General features: G+C 41.2%; 1 protein-coding gene across 1 annotated transcript in view; it reads right to left on the bottom strand.

Annotated features, from left to right (window-relative positions):
- Nucleotides 1–7,886: 7,886 nt before the first annotated feature.
- The window catches only part of LOC142214423 (mucin-2-like), a 61,911-nt gene continuing 52,712 nt past the window's right edge, over nt 7,887–17,085 (bottom strand). The window contains exons 30-41 of the mRNA XM_075283368.1: nt 16,953–17,014; nt 15,492–15,968; nt 14,245–14,718; nt 12,583–12,636; nt 11,070–12,254; nt 10,454–10,599; nt 10,023–10,197; nt 9,666–9,910; nt 9,379–9,562; nt 8,370–8,571; nt 8,098–8,273; nt 7,887–7,960 (exon numbers count right to left, since the gene is read on the bottom strand). Of these exons, the coding sequence (XP_075139469.1) occupies nt 7,887–7,960; nt 8,098–8,273; nt 8,370–8,571; nt 9,379–9,562; nt 9,666–9,910; nt 10,023–10,197; nt 10,454–10,599; nt 11,070–12,254; nt 12,583–12,636; nt 14,245–14,718; nt 15,492–15,968; nt 16,953–17,014 (3,454 nt within the window). The remainder of the gene's footprint in view (nt 7,961–8,097; nt 8,274–8,369; nt 8,572–9,378; nt 9,563–9,665; nt 9,911–10,022; nt 10,198–10,453; nt 10,600–11,069; nt 12,255–12,582; nt 12,637–14,244; nt 14,719–15,491; nt 15,969–16,952; nt 17,015–17,085) is intronic.

Here is a 17,085-nt window from a genome sequence, read left to right as displayed (position 1 = left end):
GTCAGTAAGGTAGGCCTTCCAGCCTAGCATCATCGCTAACAGTACAAGGCATACTGATATATATGGATATCAATGTCTTTCCTTACTTTTCCTCACGCCTGTACACGTCCAGATGTATCTCATGAGATGACCAGCTTTTCAAATCAACATGAATTTGATAAAGTCTATCCTATATGTGACTATGTGCGGTCACCCAGCGGTGGTGTTGTTACCCAAAGAATGTTAGGGAAGGGTTTTGCTAGTATGATGTGATATTTTGTTGAATTGGTTTCATGGGAAGCAAGGGTGAACATATCTGTGTGATATTGCTCGCTACAAAATACTCCATGACTTTGCATAGAATATTATAAGGAACTTAATACTTACATGTTTTACAGCAGCCATTGGGTAACAATTCACTGGTTCCCTATATTGAATTGAAAGAGATTAAATGATACAACATATTGCAGGATGCAAATCGGCTCTGCACGTGACTAGAGGGCCGCATTGCTTAAATGGATTGGTTATGTACATTAGCCCCACTTTCTTACATGTATGACATATAGGTAATCTTTATGTTCCCTTAAGATGTTAAACATTAAGATCATGGTACTTATTTTACTTACTGGTTCACAGTCATCTTCATTAAAATGTGGGCAGGAGATGTGTGACTCTGTCGTGATCAGCTGATTCCCGATCATGGTGCAGCGGTACAGGGTGCAGTTATTTACAGGGGAGAATATTTCTCCAGGCTGAGGGAATATTCATTATATATGTATATATTACATTAGTCTTTTATGATAATTCCAACAAATCAAATGAATAAGTATGACATCCATTGAAATAAGTACCGTATATATGCAACTTATTAGAGATTATGCTCACCTGCGTAATGTCAAATTCAAGGTTGGAAGATTAATTTGTAGGGACCCATAAATCAGAATGGGCCCCAATTTCCATAGAAGGCACTACATCGGTAAGGGTAATGTATTTTAGTACATATTTGTGATGTCCCTGAAATTCCTCCAAGAATTCTGTTATTTAACTGACAACTGGGTGGAACTATGGAAAATGAGGCAGGTCGGGGATGCCTGACTTGTAAACCATGCCAATTTTCTGGCATGAGTTATACAGAAACTCTAAGTAAGGCCCGGTTCACATCTACGCATGGGTTGCCGTTCGGGGAGTCTCCTTAAGGACCCCCCAAACGGAAACCTATCCACGTAAAAAAATCGGGGGTCCATGTGGTTTCCGGCCAAAAAATGCAGAGTGAAAAGTGCCGCTTGCAGGACTTTTCTCTTTGGGCGTATGGAATGGCCCAAATGCATATGTGAAACGGGCCGAACATGGATTTCTAAGTTTGCAATGATATATTGTATCACTAGGATATATCACCTAATTGGTGGTTATCCAAGTTCTAAGACCATGCACTTACCACTCACATGGAAAAGAAGTTGGATAAGTTGCTGCTAATGGTGGATTGGCTAATATAAAGATCCATGAACATGTCCAACTAAACTCCCTGGGGCATAGCTAAGATTTCGTGCCAAATTGGTAAATGTTTTGTCAAATTTGACAGATGAATGCCATTAATAATACAGAATGTCTCCGCCTGGCAAATTTATAATAACTCATGCCAGAAAGCTGACATTTACGGGCGTAGATCTAAATTTTGCCTCATGGCAATGTATCTGAATTATTAAGGTCATAAATGGTTAACAATTTAGGTTCATCCTGCACCGTTTGGGGCCAGTCTGTGTTTCAGTTTAGTCTCTTGCTATTCTCATGTGTACAGCCGTCTCTGCAGCTCTGGTTTTCCTTGCACAGCGAGGCTTATGCACATAATGGAAGGTTTTATAAATGTCTATAAAGTGTAATGTGACTTTTTATCTACAGTTATTACAGTCAGAGTGAACGTACTTTCATGAGATGGTAGGGCGTGATGGAATCATTGAGGTTCAGGATACAGTGGGTCTGCTCACATTGGCCACAGCAGTTCTCTTCGCTCTTCTTCACTGCAAACCCCTGGGGTTAGAAGGAGACAGTGATCAGTAGGATGTAGTTTGCGGGTTTCGCTATGGATCTGCTGCCGATTTCACCATTGGATGCAGGGCTGCCATGAAAAATATCTTGAGCTCAGACTCTTGCTTATGTCCTTCAACCTCTATCTGTTACATAGGAAGACTTACGGTACATAGTGAGCTATTGTAAAATTATCATCCTGCCTATGCAATCTCTCAGGCCCATATCTTACATTTAATGGGTGATAGGTAAAAGAATACATATTGGGGCCTGTGCATTCATGTTTAGGATAGATCATCAATTTTAGATCAGAAGACGTCAGGTCCCCTGCAGATCAGCTATTTACCAAAGCATGCAGCATTGTCATTGTCTACATGCCAGGCGTTACACTATACACTCCCTATACTTTTCATAGCCGACATAGATATGGTGGCCATGTCCCATAGACTTGAATGGGACACTGCTGCTGAACCGATAAAGTACTAAAGTATGTGCAAACCATTAATTTGTGTAAGGTGGATATCTTGCCCCCTCCCCTTACCACCAAAGAGCTCTATGGCAGAATAATGTCCCATAGTGGCCCCTCCACACAATATATTGTCCTATTGTAGCCCCTCCACACATTATAATGATCCATAATGCCACATACATTGGGTTGACCGAACAGGTTCTCACTCCGAATTTTACAAAATTTTTTAAAAATTCTACTCACCAGGGGGCAGTGCACGTCATACACAATATCTGTGCATGTGATCTTCATCTCGGTGGTGCTATTTGCACTTTCCGCACACACACAGCTCTGGCAGTTATCAATATATACTACAGCTCCAAGCTGGGGAGAGGAAAGGTCACAGCTTGTCAGGAAGCAAGATATGTTTATTTGTATGAACTGAAATAATGGGATTTATTTATAAAAATTGATAGATTGGTGTAGATTATAATAAACATTCAAAGTCTCGTATTCATACAGTTATTACAAACGACACCTATAAACTCTGCTATACATTCAGTCAAAATGGCAGGCACCTTGGGGGAACTCAGTGGACCCTGTTATATGTCACTGGGGACTGTTCAGCTCCCCTGGTGACAGTTTTGTAAACAGAAGCTACAACATTGATGGGGGTCAGAGCTTTAAAGGGAGTCTATCACACCCCAATATATGGTCATGTAGGGGCGGTGAGTGACATATTGAACTTACATTACTGTCCTGAACCTCTTATCAGAGTGGTACTGTTGCGGGGAGGACTGGAGTCTGCACAGCGCTGTACGGAGGCTGCCAGCCCTCTCCTTTCTGCGCTCCCAGATCTCGGGAGGTATGTCAGAATCTTCGCAGTGATGTGCGTGGGTTACCGGTCTCCTCCTGAGCCGGACGGGGGACTTCCAATTTCGGCCTAGGGGTGGGCCTATTTAAGGAGGGCTATGGCTCTGGACCACCGCTGGCTATTTAGTTATACCCAGTGTCCTGGTAGTAAGCGTTTTCTCTCCTGTTATCTGATTGCCTGTGTTTCTGGCTCCTTGCCTTGCCTTTGCCTCCTGATTTCGTATTGTGCCTGCTCCTGTTTATGACCCCAGCTTGCCTCTAGACCTTCCTGAACACTGTTTTGTACTACGCTACCGCTCCTGTTACCAACTTGGCCTGCCTGACGTTCCCTTTGGATTTCCCACTGTACTGCATTGCCCTCTTGTTGACGACCTGGACCATGCAACTTCAATTTACTGTCTGCTGCCAGCTGCTGACCCCCTGCCTCGGCCTTCTGGATCCTTGAACCTACACCGCAACCCGAAACATCTGCTGGTAAGAGTCTTAGTGTCCGGTTTACTGTGATTTGTGGTGTGCTGTGTGTGTGTATTTGGCGTATCCTGACCCGTGCCGCTCCACCAGCATTGCAGCTAAGTCCATCCCCACCACCTGGGGATCCGATGAACACCATTGTGGGGTTGGAGTTGGTGGAGGGTGTTGGATACACGGCGTCGTGTTGACCATTTAAATCAGTGTATCTAATACTGGTTCTCACTATTGGCTCTTCTATCATAACAGGTACACTATGCTACGTCGTCCCCTGATGAACCTATAGGTGGGGAAAACGCGTCGGGTGACTATTATGTTAGAATAGTGTATAGAATCGGTTTCATGATAAATAGGCATCCCTAAGCAAACTAGAGATATTTTTAATTTCTTGAGACAGCTATTATTTCAAGTTTTCCTTACCATGTATTCTGTATTGTCGTGCACACAAACTTTCTTTGGAACTGTAAAAACAGTAATATTTGAGTTTATACCCTGTCTCCTAGATAACAATCTATACATATTTAATTCATATATCATATTCTAAATAAGCTTATTATACTAGGCATGTCAATATTAATGGATTTAAGTGAATTAAAAAATGTGTAGATGGTTGAACGTTCTATGTTGTATCTACAGAGGGTGACGTGTCAGGTTTAAGGACTTACCGCATTGATACTGAAAGCAGCAGTGCCCCTCTGTTAGGCTACTAACAGCTTCATAGCCAAGACTACAGCTGGGAGGTTTGGTTACACATCTACGTCTGTTACACCCTGCAATGAGAAGCAATGTATGAAAGACCCCGCCACAGACCCCGGGTAAAGTCTAGTGTCTTGTATATTTAGGACCGTAAGTTCTATCGTCTTCAGATACAGAAAGAAAGCAACATCATGATAACCTTGCACATTGAAGTGATTGACTTCCAAATAAATAGGCAGTGACACTCCTTTAGGAAATCTCTCAAGTGATCCGAACCATTCAACTGGCCGAAACCTATGGACATGTAGTAGAACTGTACAGCAACTCCGTGGCCATAGAACTTCGTGGCCTATTCAGTCTCAGTGTTCCCTCTAAGGGCTCGTTCACATCTGCGCCCGGGACTCCATTCTGCAGGTTTCCGTTTCCTGCACAAAACAGGGGCAAGAGACGGAATCCTGCCAACATGTTTCAATTCCATTCATTTGAATGGGCTTGAAAAGTGTCCGGCTGTGTGCGCTGGTGAGCGTTTTATGCACTCCGCGGCGAAACCGTTTTTTTTTTAAACCGGACACTGAGTTAGACATGCAGTACTCTGTGTCCGGCTTTAAAAAAAACGGTTTCGCTGCAGAGAGCATAAAACACTCACCGGTGCTCACGGCCGGACTCGGCATGACGATTGCATGCAGAAGACGGAAACCTGGAAACAGAGTTCAAGCGCTGGTGTGAACCCAGCGTAAGTTGTGATTTATAGGAAGGAAACTAAGCCTAAGAAATCGCACCATTATTTTAGTGTTCCAAAATTTTGTGCAAACTTATCTGTTTCCATGGTAAGAACAAGCAAACCCTGTGTAGCCTGATCTTACAATCGCATACCTTTTCCTGTCCCATACTTCCAGATTAGGCCTCGTTCGGGGGAGTCCGGTGGGGGACCCCCCCCAAATGGACTACCGAACGCATTTGCAAGCGCTATGCAGTGAAAGCACACGGATCCCCAGAGAGTATAATGGGGTCCATGTGCATGCCGTGAGAACTCCGCACGGAACATGCAGACAGGAAAGTACTTCACAATCTACTTTTCTGTCCGCATGACTCGTGCGGAGATCTCACGGCAAACACTCTATGTCTATGAGGTCCTTGTGCTTTCACTGCACACCGCTTGCAAATGCATTTGGGTAATCCCCATGCGGACTCCCCGAATGGATTTCCAAACACAGATATGAACCAAGGGTAACACACATTCGGTACAGCTAAAGGCCACATTAAAAATGTAGCTGTACTTACTGCACACAATCTCGTTGCAGCAGGGGTCCGTAGGGTTGATCTGCACTTCAGGGTAGAAACCTTCTAAGTTACACTGTACATTAGTCATCTTCTCGCAATGGTGTTCTCGACAGATGATTCCACGACCACCTTCAATGCAAGTGCAATCCTGGCATCCAAATTGAAATTTTTCTCCAAACTGTACAGAAATAAGCCAGTCATTTTTAACATTTTGCAACCTAAAATTCTAAAAATTTGCACCTTAGTCAATATATAAATATAAAAGAAAGTGATCTGAAGAATCTGAGCTCTTGTGTCCACCCTGTACAATATATAAAACATTGTGTTAAAATATTACACAATAAATCAGAGAATGGACGTACCTTACGTGGCACGTTGTCAGGACTTACACATCCTAAAAGAAAGCACATTATAAATATGAAGACAATGTAACAGGTATTTATTTATTTGTTCACAGATTTTTACATTGATGGCACTTTCTTAGGATAGTTCATCAGATAGATGGGTTCCAAAATCTGGCACCCTGCTGATCAGCTAATTGAAGGGGCTGGGCCATTTGGACAATGCAATCCAATGCAGCTCAGTTAGCAATCCATATGAATAATGTGAACCATGAATACAAGTCTTCATTATGCTGCTTATCAATATACGACCAGGTAGTTCTTACCACATGTAGGTACACATATGTCCACAGCCGGGCTGAACTGTATGGTGCCCTGAGGGCAGAAACATCCTTCAACTAGGTGGTCATCATCTTTTACCATTATATGTGCTGGGCTGAAACACAATGGGAACATGTGAGATAGATAGATAGATAGATAGATAGATAGATAGATAGATAGATAGATAGATAGGAGATAGATAGATAGATAGATAGATAGATAGATAGATAGATAGATAGGAGATGGATGGATGGATGGATGGATAGATAGATAGATAGATAGATAGATAGATAGGGTTCAGGACAGACAGATAGGAGATAGATAGATAGATAGATAGATAGATAGATAGATAGATAGATAGATAGATAGATAGATAGGGTTCAGGGCAGATAGATAGATAGATAGATAGATAGATAGATAGATAGATAGATAGATAGATAGATAGGAGATAGATAGATAGATAGATAGATAGATAGATAGATAGGAGATAGATAGATAGATAGATAGATAGATAGATAGATAGATAGATAGGGTTCAGGGCAGATAGATAGATAGATAGATAGATAGATAGATAGATAGATAGATAGATAGATAGATAGATAGATAGATAGATAGATAGAGTTCAGGACAGAAAGATAGATAGATAGATAGATAGATAGATAGATAGATAGATAGATAGATAGATAGATAGGAGATAGATAGATAGGAGATAGATAGATAGATAGATAGATAGATAGATAGATAGATAGGGTTCAGGGCAGATAGATAGATAGGAGATAGATGGATAGATAGATAGATAGATAGATAGATAGATAATTACAATATACAAGAGCTCTTGTAAGAATAACTCAATCTTTCACTAGAGGGCGAGTACAGTATATATTTGCTTCTGACCATATGTCCTCAATGTGTCCTGTACAGTCTCAGGCCTTGCTATAATCTATGGTAAGACTTGAAATGAGTATTAGTTTTGACACATATTTGGATCTCTTCACCCTCCAGTCTTAAACACTGATTTGGAAAAAGCGCCATTGCTTTAGGACATGTGTCTATGGGTATTTGTCTCTGCCCCCCTCCTCCCACCGTCCGTCCTTCCTCTCCCCCTATATGAGTATCTCTCTATTCCTAGCCCTATACCTATATTCAGTGACGTAACTTGAAGTTTTGGGGCCATAATGCGGAATCTGTTACAGAGCCGTCCCCATCTACCATGTGCTGTTTATAGCGTTGTACTAACTTTTGGACACCATTAGACATCAGAGTCCGGGTGCCATCTAATATCTTTGCACACCATATAGTTATCCCCTGTCTGATAGAGCAGCATGAAAGTAGTGACAGATTCCCTTTAATAATAAACTGTGGATTTTATACATGAAATTTACAATGTGGTAATTCAGTTTTTTTTGCATGTGAAGGCTATAGTAAGCAAACTAATACATAGCACAGAGATGTGGGTCTTACGTGGTTTCACATGTTCTTGGTTTAGCTGAACCACAGGCATTATAGACCTTGGGCGATGGGCAGGGCATGGCTAAAATTGAAGGAATATCATCGTTTTAGTAGAATTTCAATTAAATAAAATATGATCTATAGACGACCTCTGTAGAAAACCATTAATTTTTTACATGGATCTATCCATAGGGCTTCCCAGTCCACTGAAGAACTTACAACATTGCGGGACTTGACTTCTCCAGTCAATACAAATTCCTTTATCCGCACAGAGATGAGCATAATGCTGCAAGCTGGAACATCCAATCTGGGATCTGGAAACATGGCAGCTATCATACACACAGGCCTCATAATAATCATGTGGTGGCACAATCTTGTGGCATTTCTGGAATGTCCTTCATGAATAGAATATAGAAAGGCACCATTAGTTATTGAGTCTACGAGACAAACACAGACAAACTGATCATATGGAGGATACTGTAAATACTTACGGTCCCATAATATGGCTGCAAAGTAGTGATGGTTGGCAGGTGGGAGAAGTGGAATTCACATTAGGGGGTACTGTAGTCTCCTGGCCACATTGAGGTTTTTCAGGGTCTTCTATAATCCAGGAACCAGCCATGATATTACAGTTTGATACTATAGTACCATCACGTGTCCTGCAGTCATCTACCTGGTTGTTATTGCATGTACCTGTATTATTAAAATGGAACCATCAATCTTCTTTGTAGAGATTTATATAACTTACATCTGTTAGCTATACCTCCCTGGTCAGGATATATATCAGGCTACAAAACATGAAAGACATTTGAGGGCGGTATAAATATAAGAGGTTAATAATAATAATATAAGAGGCATAGGGGCAGTACTAAAGGGGTTTTCCAGGTAAATAATAATGTTTAAACTTTATTACCAATGTAGACCTCAGTCCGACCCTTGAAGCCCTGTTTACTACATTTGCGGAGGACAACGGGGGAGGCCAGAACTCTTGTTCCTCTGTCTCTCCTGGAGCCACCCAAACTCTCACTAAGGTCAGTGACTCCTCTCTATTCGGCCCACAGGTCCATTGAGTAGAATGCAGTCAGTCATGGTACTTAGAGTAAATTTTGAGAACACAGAGCCAGAAAACTAATGTAATCACAGGCAACTGTTAGGTTTCTCATGAAGCCAATACATTATTGTGAAAAACCAAATTAAATCCTATATCCAAATTTGAAGATAACCTGTAGCTTTTTCTTGAAAGACAGCTGCCACCACAACCCCATGCAAGCAATACTTATCAAGTCCCACCCACCTCCTCCATTCCAGAGATCCACGGTGGTCCACAGGCAGGTAGCTTCATCATGGCTACTTGTGCCGTTCCCATGCAAGAAACTACTCACTACATATACATGCCTTTATTCTAAGAGGATCTGCATTTGGAATCTTTTTAACATCTCCTGACATTGTGCTGCAATACCAATTTCTTAGAACCTCAGTACAACGTTTCAAGGAACTCACCACATTGTCCTTGTGTATTATCACCGAAAAGGGCATAAGGCAGTTTTACATAGAAAGTCAAACCGCTGTATGTAATATTAACTCCCAGTTCTGGTATTTCCACCACGTAATAGATGCCCAGAGTATAAATCTCAGTCCCATACTTCTTATATGGGGTACCAATGATTTCTCCATTTACAATCACCTACAGAAAGAGATACGAAGAACCTATTAAATTGTGTACAATTTCACTTATGGTAGTTTGTGCAAGGTGCTACTGAAGGAGATGGGGCCCCTAGAACGTTTACCTGTATAATGGGGTCTTTGAAACCCTCAACTGAAAGTTGGATTTCTTGATTATTATGGACAATTGCAATGTTACGAGGGCAGGAGACCAAATCTTGTGTTCCACAGTCATAGTTATCTATGTATATTGACAGGTTATTCTTCTTTACTATCTCTTCTACTAGAGTATAAGTGCAGCTGCCTTGAAACGTGTAGTAGGTACCATCAAAGGTCTTGTAGTGAGGATCGCCCCAGCCAGAACACACACCTGCATTATAACATTGACATCTGTAATGGGTGACCATTGCCGAATAAATTCTCTAAGCTGTACAAGCTACAAGAGGTGGCTTAAATTGGTAGTGCTATACGAACATACTCACAGGCACACTCCCAGTGCCAGCAGCATTGGTCATCATCTGGTACAGATATTGGTGGGTATCCATTGGCACATGTGATCACAGGTGGAGGCTCACACTTTAGTTCGGTAATCTCTACCGTGTGATCTTCCAAGCATTTGGCCCTGGTGCAGTTTTTCAGCATCCATGTTTCGTTGGGCTGGAAAAACACAAATTTCGGAAATCTTCTACTGAAAACAGGTATCGGTATATTGTTTGGACTAGGGGTCACAGTCCAAACTGCAGGTGTTTCAGTTGTTTTTGTTTTGTTTTTTTAAGTTCAGATAAAATGAAAACATTTTTTAAAATTTTACAAAATTCTTAAAAAAATTTTAACGGAAAAAAATCAAGTTCTGTCTCTTTGGAAAATGCTGAAGAATAAATGACTAATAATCAATGACAAATAAGTCACTCACCTCTCGAAATGTCTCAAAAGAACAACCACGTTTCTCAGGTGTTAAAGAGACCATGTGTGTTGCGTGTGATGATGTGCTAGAGATAGTGGGGGAAGTATATGATGCTGATGTCATGGATGGTATCAAGGTACTTCTGGAATCCAATTCTGGAAGACATGTTTACCAAGGCATTATGGATTAGGGAGGCCATACACATTAAAATAAGGTCAACCAAGACAACGAATTTCAGTGGGATCAGCTGACCGTATGCGTGGGAACCTCCTGACTCTACCTGGTTATGTTGGAGGAAAAAAGGGTCAGGCATGCTGAAGTTACATATGATCAGTCTGAGCATTCGAGCATGCATGAGTATTGGGGAAGTGAAGAGGAATAGTATTGTTGATTATGTAGATCATCTGTTTTCCCTTAGTCCTAACAGCAGCACATTACAAAGGTTGTGCTGCTGTAGGACGAAAGGGAATCATCGATTATGTACTGTAGATCATCTGTTTTCCCATAATCCTAACAGCAGCACAAGCTTCTTATTGTGCTGCTGTAGGACGAAAGGGAATAGGCGTCAACCAAATGAGTGTCAAGGTTGGTAAAGAAGTAATTGACCAGCTTTGAGTTAACTTACCTGTTAAAGAAGAGATCGAGCTTGTTATAGTACTGTCTAGGTGTCCAGGTATAGTAGACGGCACATGGCTCATACTTCCTGATGTAGTAAGTTGGGAACTCTCAGTTGAAGTAGCTTCTGTTGGCCGTCTTGAAGGCTCGGAGGTTGAGGTTGGTATAGTGTCCATAGGTTTGTGTGTTATATTAGTAGCTGTGGGCTGAGTACTCATGTATGGTTTAGAAGGGGCAGTGCTGATGTATTTTGTAGTCATTTTGCTTGTTGAAGTAGATGTATTATTAGGAGACATTTCTGTAAATGTACTAGTTGTATATACCTTAGTGGTTTTAGATGTAATAGGAAGACTGGTGGTAGAGTAAGAGGTAACAGTGGCTGAGGTTGGAACAGATTCTGAAAGAGTGACTGTTGTACTAGAATAGGTAGTAGTATTAGATTCCGGTGTATGTATTCTTGTAGTTCTACTACTAGTGGTAGTAATGGAAGGATATGTATTACTGGTCGCAGTAGCAACTTGAGCGGTTGATGTTTGCATCAATTCACTTGGTGCAGAAGTAGATGTGCTTTTACTTGAGGCAAAGGGTGATGTGGTAGTTCTAGTAGTGGTCACTTTAGAAGGGTCACTGGTTCTTGTAACTTGACCTGTGGTATAGCGAGACGTTGTACTAGTCTGTGATTCTGTTGTGTTTGGCATGGGGTTGGTAGGTGGATATGTACTCTTTCTCGTAGTTGAGGATGTTGGTGAAGCACTGGAGGTCAACTCAATATTTGTGGTCAACGTAGATGTAGTATCGGGGACTCTATTAGTTTCAGAAGTCAATGATACTTTATCAGTTGTGAATTCTACTCTACTCACACTAGTGATAGGTATAGTAGTAGAACTTGTAGTGGGTGATGTTAATTCAGATGTTTTAGGTGTAGTTGTGGTGGAGCTAGTCAGGATACCTCTAGTGGTGATGATTTGTTGAGCGGTATGAAATACCGTACTTGTACTAGATGGAGCAGTAGTGGTGGAACTGGTAGATGGTATAAAAGAGGTACTAGCGGGAGGAGGGGTTGGGGAGATTGTGATGGATGTAGTAGTCGGAGATGGTAAAATTGTAGAGTCTGGTGTGGATTCAGGTTCTGCAGATATGGTACTAGCAGGAGATGTCATGGTGGTTGTCTTAGTTCTTATTTCAGTGGAGTTAACTGTAACGATAAAACACTTCGCTTCAGTATATAGCATATACTAAGAGTAAACCAGAAAGGTCATCACTCAGTATTACAGTACTATTGTAATATTATTACAAACCTTGATATAGACCATGTTATTAACCATAATATAACACCCTAGCTACAGTAAGATAACACCTATATTCGTTCCTTGCAATGTTGATATTGTACAGTATAACGTGCCAGATTGCAAACTTAGCTTTAGACCGCACAGCTTCATCTGTAATACTTCAAGTATCTTAATGCCTGTGTCCTATATTGTACTGTATATTTTATTTATGGATTTTATTTCCTTTATATCTACCTTGTGGTAACTTCAAAGTTGTGCTCGATGGATTCTTAAAATGCATATCAATGGCTGTAGAAAGGGGAAAGAAAATGACAATTCTGAATATGTGAAAGAATGAAAAACAATACAATATTAGGCGATTTACTGCTACTTTGCTAAAAATACAATACTTTACTCAATGGTAATTATTAAAACTAAAATATTCCTATTTTTTTACTTAAAAAAAATATTCTTAAAATATACTGGTTTTTCATACAGAGCCATTATTATTAGTATGTGGTGAATAATAATACATATAATACCTATAATATAGTGTTAGAATCGGATTTCGCAGGTTTCCGTCACAGCACCACTTGCGGGTCAATCCGACTCTCGCCCTCGGCCTTATGCAGTGAGGCGACTGGAGTGTAAGTCCAGTTTTTCCCCTACTGAGCATGCTTAGACTTTTTGGAGCCGCTCAGAGGCTAAGTCCCATTTTGGCCATACTGAGCATGACCGGTAAGGTCACTTGCCTTTATATAGTGTGAGCCGGGCCTTCCAGCCCGTGGCGCTGCCAGAAGGTTTGCTCTCCGAGTTAGCCTATTTGAACTGTCTATTCCCATTGTAACTCCTGGTTGTTTAAGGAGTCCTTTTGTGTTGCTGACCAGAGGTGACATTTAACCCTTGCAAGCTTGAACCGCACTAACGGCGCTGCCAGTGAAGTTAACTGGTAGTCTGCATTCAGACATACGGCCACCCACCTGGGCCTGTGGACCTCACTGCAGTGTCCTGCAGTCTAGCGGTTCTTTAGTTAAAGAATATTATTTTTATATATTTACACAGAACCGTAACATATAGAATATATATAGATGTACATAAGCAAAAAAGTACAAATACACACACAATGGGGCAAATTTATCAGGACTGGCACATCGTATTCGAGTCTTAATAAACGGCCCAATTGGCACTGGGAATGGAAGCCTTTATGAAGAGGCAGCAAACTCTTCATAAATCTATTGGATGTCCCTGCACCAACATGGAAATCTAAGCCAGGTAGAAATCAGCGTAAATTTCTTGGCTCAAGATATTGTGAGATGTTTGGCATGAGATGAACAGCTCTTAAAAAACAAGATTTGAGGATACTCTGTCACAAGATGTTTGTTCTATATGTTTCAACAAGAACAGCAAGATGTTGCTTTATGTTGCCGTCTGTCTACAGCTTTGATAATTTTGATTGAACTGGTCTCATGCGAAACTGAATTCCTAGACCAAATTAGCCATAAAATAAGGGTAAGTTCACACGGCGGAAAGTGAAGAGTTCTCTTTCCACTGCCAGCTTTTTCGCGCGGCTAGACGTGACGGGATGCCGATGCAGTGCATTGGCATTCCTTCTCGCCATCCTGCTCCTGATTAGTCTGGGCCTAGTCTGGTGGGAGTCTGGAGCCGCGGATGCGTCGGCTGACTCAGCCTTGTAATCCCCGTGTGAATTTACCCTTGGACACTTCTGTAACTAGCAGCTTTTGATATAATAGAGGTTTTAGAGTTTATGCTAGCTTCACACTAGAATCTGTCTTTCCGTTGTTCTGATCCATTGAAGGAGCCTGAAGGTATTTTTTTTTTGGGGGGGTGGCGATTTAGGATTCACACCGCGACAGAGTCTCCAACGGAGATGTGAACATAGTTTTATTCTCTACTTACTTGTAGTTGGAATAGGGGTCACATGTGTAGATGCGAATTGCTCTTTTACAGGAGTGGTGGTCTCTGTTGTTTTCCATGTTGTGGTTGCTTTTGTCCCAGCACTGCCAGAAAAAGTCACCGCTGGAGTGCTAGACTTCTGTTGTGAGGTTTGAGGGGATGTATGTAAGCATGGATCCGGCACTCTGCAGCAGTACACACTGATCTCATAGTCGAAACAGAGAGGTGGATCCAACTGCTCTTTGTTATTACAGATGAGTCCATAGGAGACGTCACAAGTCACCTTCTGTTGCAGCTCATGTAATGCTTTGTGTGGCCAATGGCTTGCTCTACAAGAAACGTTCAATGGCATATCGCAAATATCATATCCAGAATTTCTAATATTTTGGTACGTTTCAAAGTCCCCTACAGTTTCAATGGTAGGGTAATTTACACTGATCCAGTCTGACCATGAACAGATGGGTGTACAACGTTGTGCTGTAAAGGGAAAAGAAAAAAGTATAAAATATATTTCTATCACTAAAATTCTAAATGTATCCACAATGAATGCAATGTAAACCATACAAATTGGGTATACTCATACAGAATAAAATGTGTCTATAATCCCATTGATCTTTTTGCAAATTGTAGAGACGGGTGGCACTATGTAGCCCGGATAAAGTCCGGATCACTTTTGTAGGATGCTTCTTTCCCCTGCCATTCACTGAGTGACATGATGTGCGCCAACTCCAGACGTCTAACTTTTGAAGGTCCTGAACCCCAGCACAAAATATGTAAAGGGTCTTCCACCTTCAGCCAAGTAAACAACGACCAACTATCGTCACTCCATAGGGAGAGACCACCATATAGGTGTGTGGAGTCTTATTAAGCCATGAGCGCTCCACTGCAAAGGAACATGGGAAGAATATGCAAATCTGACTTCCATGATGTAATTAGGATGCCAGTGCCTCAAGTATGCACACCAATAGAGGGCGCTGACTGAGAATGTGCAAGTCTGTCTTCCATGATGTAATTAGGAAGACAAAGTCTCGGTCAAGACTGTATCTGGTATAATCCCAACATCATTGTAATTACATCATGGAAGTCAGATTTGCATATTCTTCCCATGTTCCTTTGCAGTGGAGCGATCATGGCTTAATAAGACTCCACACACCTATATGGTGGTCTCTCCCTATGGAGTGATGATATCCCCTTAATAATATACCACACATACATATATTGCTATATTGTATGATCTAATCTTCACTTACTGTCTGCAGATGTTTCACTTGGGCTATGTGTAGGATTAAAGGTTGTTTCGTGCAATGTGGTAGTAGAGGACGTCATGGTCTTTGTCGTAGAGTTGGTGGTGGATGGAAGTTGTGATGTTGGAGCAGTTATGTAGTTGGTACTTGTGATACTTGCTGGAGTGGTAGTTTCATTTGGTCCGGAGGTTTTTGGAGAAATTGATGAACAACGATCAGATACTTTACAGCAGTACACCTGAATTTCGTAGTCGAAACACAAAGGCGGGTAGCGTTGTTTTGCGTTGTCACAAGTGAGCCCATAGGAGACATCACAGATCACGTCCTGCCCCAAATCATTTAGTTTCTTTTTGGGCCAACGTTTGGCTCTGCAGGAAATATTGAGTGGGCTGTCACATATATCACGTCCCGCTTTCCTGATGTTTTCATACGTTTCATATTCTCCACCAGATGCCAATGTGGGATAGTTCACACTGAACCATTCTGACCAAGAACAGACAGGCGTACAATCTGGTACAAAAGAAATCGCATCACCTCTTAATTCCAAGTGTCTTCACTATATTAATTACATGTAATCCCTATTGCAGTCCATAATAGTATTAATCACTTAACCCCTTCATGACCAAGAATTTCATTTTCTCATTTTTGTTTTTTTCTTCACCATCTTCCAAAAGCCATAGCCATTTTTCTTTCACATATGAATCATTATTATTTGGGGTACCATTTTGTACTAAAAATCTATATAAGGGTTCTGGACCTGTACCGAATTCCCCATTAGTAAGCGGTTCGGTCAACAGCACACATGCCAGCAGGGGGGGGGGGGGGTGTCTGCGTGCCCTCTCTGACACGTGTGCCATAGTTTCGTCATCATGGACCTAGACAAATGGCATTACAAGGAAGCTGAGAGTCTCAGATCTCATATGCCTCCATAATTGCAGTACTAGCTGTAAAAGAACCTGAGCTATAACTATTTAAAGTCAAGAATTTGAACTTTCCCGACTGTGTTTTTAACTAGTGATATCTCTAGTTCTTTTATAACTAATACTTCCAACTGAGAATCTTAAATTTCTTTAGATACCAGAACCATTTTCTAGGTGGTATACAACCAGAGATACAGCCATTTGAAATAACAATCCTTCCTTTGGTAAATGATTCAGCTCTACACAAGGCATTGAGTACAGGCAATGCTTAGTTAGAGCATTGCTGGTGGGAATGTTACAGCCTGTTTTCTATCAAAAGTAAGTTACATAGGTTAATATGTAGGTTAAAGTATATTACATAAATGTTCACCACAACCCTCCCGACCGACACGGTAACAGAAAAATAAATAAAATGGAAGTTACACTTTAAAGTTTAATCCATTCAACTGTTCCTACAACACAAGTATGACGGCACCCTTACAGGTTTTCTTAAGATCCTTGGAAACATTACACAAATAAAAGCGAGAACAATCTGTAGCTGTTTTACCTTCGGTGGATGCAGTTGAGGGGATGGTAGAGGGTGTAATAGTGGTGGTGATGGATGTTGTACTGGAACAAAGAGAGGTGTCTGTAGACAAGTGGAAGACGGACATCAAGAGGTAATGATAATAATATTAGTC

The sequence above is a fragment of the Leptodactylus fuscus genome, chromosome 7, assembly GCF_031893055.1.
Source record: "Leptodactylus fuscus isolate aLepFus1 chromosome 7, aLepFus1.hap2, whole genome shotgun sequence".
NCBI classification, from domain to species: Eukaryota; Metazoa; Chordata; class Amphibia; order Anura; family Leptodactylidae; genus Leptodactylus; species Leptodactylus fuscus.
Note: the sequence above shows the minus strand (reverse complement) of the source record. Positions and strands in the feature narration are given on the sequence as shown.